General features: G+C 42.4%; 1 protein-coding gene across 1 annotated transcript; it reads right to left on the bottom strand.

Annotated features, from left to right (window-relative positions):
* LOC104719062 (histidine protein methyltransferase 1 homolog) lies at window positions 201-2,116 on the bottom strand. The gene is made up of 8 exons (XM_010436907.2): window positions 1,946-2,116; window positions 1,783-1,845; window positions 1,505-1,571; window positions 1,310-1,410; window positions 1,186-1,230; window positions 817-1,098; window positions 622-724; window positions 201-501 (listed from the first exon to the last, which is right to left on the bottom strand). The coding sequence occupies exons 1-8, from the start codon at window positions 2,072-2,074 to the stop codon at window positions 419-421; spliced, it is 873 nt and encodes a 290-aa protein (XP_010435209.1). The 5' UTR covers window positions 2,075-2,116; the 3' UTR covers window positions 201-418.

Genomic DNA, 4,347 nt, shown 5'->3' with positions numbered 1-4,347 from the left:
CGAAGTTACTCCCTTTTCTAATTAAGAAGAGGTCATTCCAGTTTCAATGTGGGAATTCTAAAATTTACTTGGTAAACTAGAAAAGGTATCAGAGGTATAAAGAAGTTAAAGTCAGTCAATAAGTTAAAACAAAAATAAACGCAATAGATTTGAGTGGTTCCCCCCCCCCCACGTAAGCTTAGTTTGGTACTTTAGTCCGGTGAGAATCAACAGCAGATCACATAAGCCGTACGTTAAAAGTCAGAGAATGTATTAAAGTACAAAACTAAGCGATTCTTATAAATTCAACTGAATCTATATATAAGCTAAACATGAATGACATTTTGAATTCTCAACTCATTTTACTGAGCAACCCAAATCCACTACTAGTGTCGGATCGTTGGATTGAAGCGACACTGAATCCTGATAGAACTTTGACTTATTTGTACGAAAGCTTCCATACCTCTCTGACATTTGAGGAACCATCTGTGACTTCAGACACCAATGTTGAAGCAAGTACACCTGCAATGAAGATAAAATTATGAGGTCTTAGTACGTGGGTTATATTATCATTGTAGAGGATGAACAAAGCAACCCTTGCTTTATATATATATATATACATCATCGAATAGGTCATCTTACCGTCGTCCTCTATCATAGACAAGAACTGCCTTGTCCCTCCACCAACCCCAAAATAGTACTTCTTTGCAGCCATGTAAACTGCTCCACCAGGATACGCCAGACACTGCAAAGAACCAAGTGTTGAACAACCTCCAATGAATCTTTAAGAATGATTGTAAAAAGTTTCTTCTATCTAGGAGAAAACGAGAGTGTTACCCTTTTAATCAATCCGTATAGACTTTTCTGAGCGGAGATGGAATATATCGTCTCAGCCATTAGAATGATGTCATAACCACCCTTCTTATCAATCTCGCCGTCATTATTAGCTAGTGGAAAAACCTGATGAACTTCACTCCACTCACCGCCAAAGAAGCGTACTTCTGTTTCACCTACTGAGACGGAGGAAGACTTGTCGGAGATATTAGCATTCAGATTCGGGATGGTGAGACACCGAAGGACCTCAGCATTGAAGTCTTGGAAATGAACGGCATCTGAACCCTGGACACCAAAAGAGACCATAGATCTAAGAAAGATGGGGCTTGGCACACAGAGCATAATATAGAGTATCAGAAAGCAACAACTTACCTTGAGACACGCATAGATTCCTGGAAGTGCATGACCACATCCAAGCTGAAACAATAGATTCATAGGTAAGTGATGTAAAGAACGAATGATAGCCATCGTTTGACAATTTAAGGAAAGAGCCTACCTCGAGAACCCGTTTTCCAGAAAGTGATAAGTTTCCGGATTGTGATTCTTTTTCAAGAGCTTTGACAAGATCAATTGATCCTTCCCAAAGCTTAAGCCCGCCTAGATATCGAATTCAAGATTAACAAAAGAAATGCATAATGCAGGAGATACATTACACATCTCACAAACCATAGGTAGAATAAAACCATTATACCTTCATATACACCAGGAACCAAATCTGAATTAGGCAATCCAAAGACCTCTTTAGTGCTCACACGACCCTAAAACAAAACCAGTAACTAAAATTACTCATTTCCATGAACATCATCATCTCAACTGGGACTAGCTTTGAGCTTACTGAACATATTTTGAGATTACACTCGCTGTGACTCACGAATTTTAGAGGCTATTAAGCATCTGAGAGTCTCAATTTCTCAATTTCTTTCTTAAATTTTGGTGAACTTTCTCGGTAAAGTGAAAACAGAAACGCACCTTCAAAAGAGTGATATCGCCGAAAGTCACTTTATCCACTGCTAGATCAACGGAGGAAGACGCCTACTGCGACGAAATCCACATAAATCAAAAAGAGGGAAAATTACATAAGAAAGTGGAGATGAGTTTTTGGAGAGGAGGAAGTAGTAGCTAGTGACATTACCTCGGAGGATAATACTTCAACAGGAGGAGGCGGAGGAGGAAGAGCTGGCTCTGGTGACTCAAGGAACCCTAAACCTAGACCAGAACCTTGTGAAGAAGAAAACAGCTCAAACGTCGGGTTCGTCGCCATTGACAAAAAGCTTCGGCGGCAGCACTTTGAGGCCAGACCAGAGAGAAGAGCACATAGAATAGAAACCCATCAAACCGGTCGGTACGAGATTAGATATATCGGTTCACTAAACCAATCAATTAAATCACCCAAACTGTTAAACAAAATTTTGCTAGTGGGACTTGGAATGAATCATGTGTTTTTTTTTTTTTTCTAAATTTTTTTTAAAATTAGATTCAAAAAAGAAATAGCGTTTGTACAACTAATGCAACATTTACTTTAGACACATGAGATTTTAAAAGCGGAAGAGATTAGAAACGTGCAGCAAGCCCAGTTTGTAAGCCATCCCCAAACCGCTGGTCACCCCCAAGGTGAATAGCAAGCAGTTGGTCCCGAATCTGGCGATCAATCCGTTGAACAAGCTGTGTTGAACCAGTGGGCGAAGTGCCATGGCGACGGTCATTACGCTCCTTCCAAAATGTGTAGACCGAAGCCTGTAGAACGTATCTCACAAGAAATCCCAGAGTTATGTCAGCCCAGTCGGTAGAAACAGAGTCCACAATAGTCGGCCAGTCGGTAGAGTAGCAAGTAGAGAAGACTTGCGAGGCGAGATCCAGCCAAACCCCCGCAGAGAAAGGGCAGGAGAAAAACAGATGATTCCTCGTTTCAATTGCAGAGTTGCACAGCACACATGTTGCATCATCGCCTCTATTCCATGACAAAAGACGATCTCTCGTTGATAGCCGATTTTGAACAGCCAGCCAAATACAGAAAGAGAGTTTTGGGGTTGCGTGGGAGAACCATACCCCTTTGTACCAAGTAACAACAGTGAAGACCGAGCGAATATTATTCCAAGTGTCCTTTGTGGAGAAACGTGGGCGATAAACATCATTTTTCCCTTTCCATAAGACCACATCGTCCTCAACCGAATGAGTAGTCCGAAGTGTAGCGAGCTCATCCTCCATTAAATTAAGATGGTGTGCACGATGATGTCGCCTACGACGGTTCCAGGCCTAAGTCACCATTGCCTGCAAACCAATCCCCATATCAATGGGTCCTCTCTGCCCAGCAATGTCCACCATACGTCCCATACTAGACCACTGATCATACCAAAACGAAGTTCGCTGGCCATTTTTCACAACAACCTTGGAGAGGGATCTTGCAGTGTCCTTGTACTTCAGTATTTTACGCCACATCCAAGAGCCGAGCTGTGTTTCCACAACAGCCCAGAAAGAGGAACCTTTGAGCAGAACCTGCCTCACCCACGCTACCCATAGAGAATCCGCACTGGAGAGGATACGCCAGATAAGTTTTAGACAACTTACATCATTTGCTTCTCTCAGAGAGCGGAGACCCAATCCCCCTTCAGATTTAGGCTTACAAACATCAACCCAAGCGACTTTCGCTTTATTCGTATTTAGGTCAGCACCATACCATAAATAGGCAGAGCAGAGCTGTTCTATCATTCGTATGCAGCCCCGTGGAAGACGATATGCTGCCATCCAAAAGTTACAAACACTCCAGAGGACAGATGTGATTAAGTTGAGGCGGCCCGTATATGATAGAAAACGTGAGGCCCAAGAGCCAATTTTCCTTTTAATATGCTCAATCAGAGGATGATAATCCGCAGAGGACAAATGCTTAGTTACCAGAGGTAGCCCCAAGTATCTAACCGGTAGAACCCCCGTCGTGAAGGCAAACCTGTCAGTTATTTCCAGATACACTTCAGTTGGTATACCAGCTAGGTAAACAGTTGTTTTTTCCATACTTATTTTCAAGCCTGACCATTTAGCAAAGTCGTCAAACACCCGTACAATGCCAGCAATGGAGCTAGCCTTGCCATCTGAAAAAGATCATGATATCATCGGCGAAGCAAAGGTGGGTTAGACCAATCACCTTACAGCGAGGATAATACCCGAACCAGTGGGAATTCGCTGCTTTATCCAAAGATTTTGAAAGAACATCCATGGCAATGACAAACAGATATGGGGAGAGAGAGCATCCCTGCTTTAAACCACGATTACTATTAAAATATCCAGCTAGCTCACCATTAACTTGGACCGAGAAGGATGGGGTAGTGATGCAAAACATTATCCACTTGACAAACTTTGATGGAAAGGCCATTGCCTCAAGCGTGTTATGCAAGAAATCCCATTGAACCGAATCAAACGCTTTAGAGATGTTGTCTTTATGATAGTGCTTCACCAACTCTGTTGCAAGCAAAACATTCTCAAGAAGTAGTCGGTTCTTCCCAAACGCTGACTGGTTTCCCGTAATGAACTTAGGCAGAATCA

Source organism: Camelina sativa, chromosome 10, assembly GCF_000633955.1.
Source record: "Camelina sativa cultivar DH55 chromosome 10, Cs, whole genome shotgun sequence".
NCBI lineage: Eukaryota > Viridiplantae > Streptophyta > Magnoliopsida > Brassicales > Brassicaceae > Camelina > Camelina sativa.
The sequence above is the reverse complement of the archived record's forward strand: the minus strand, read 5'-3'. Positions and strand labels throughout refer to the sequence as shown.

Coding starts and splice junctions, on each gene's coding strand:
- LOC104719062 (XM_010436907.2), bottom strand. CDS start 2,074: ATGGCGACGAACCCGACGTTTGAGCTGTTTTCTTCTTCACAAGGTTCT. Junction 1,411..1,504: donor GGTTCCTGGTGTATATGAAG/GTATAATGGTTT, acceptor TTCGATATCTAG/GCGGGCTTAAGCTTTGGGAA. Junction 1,099..1,185: donor GAATCTATGCGTGTCTCAAG/GTAAGTTGTTGC, acceptor TTTGGTGTCCAG/GGTTCAGATGCCGTTCATTT.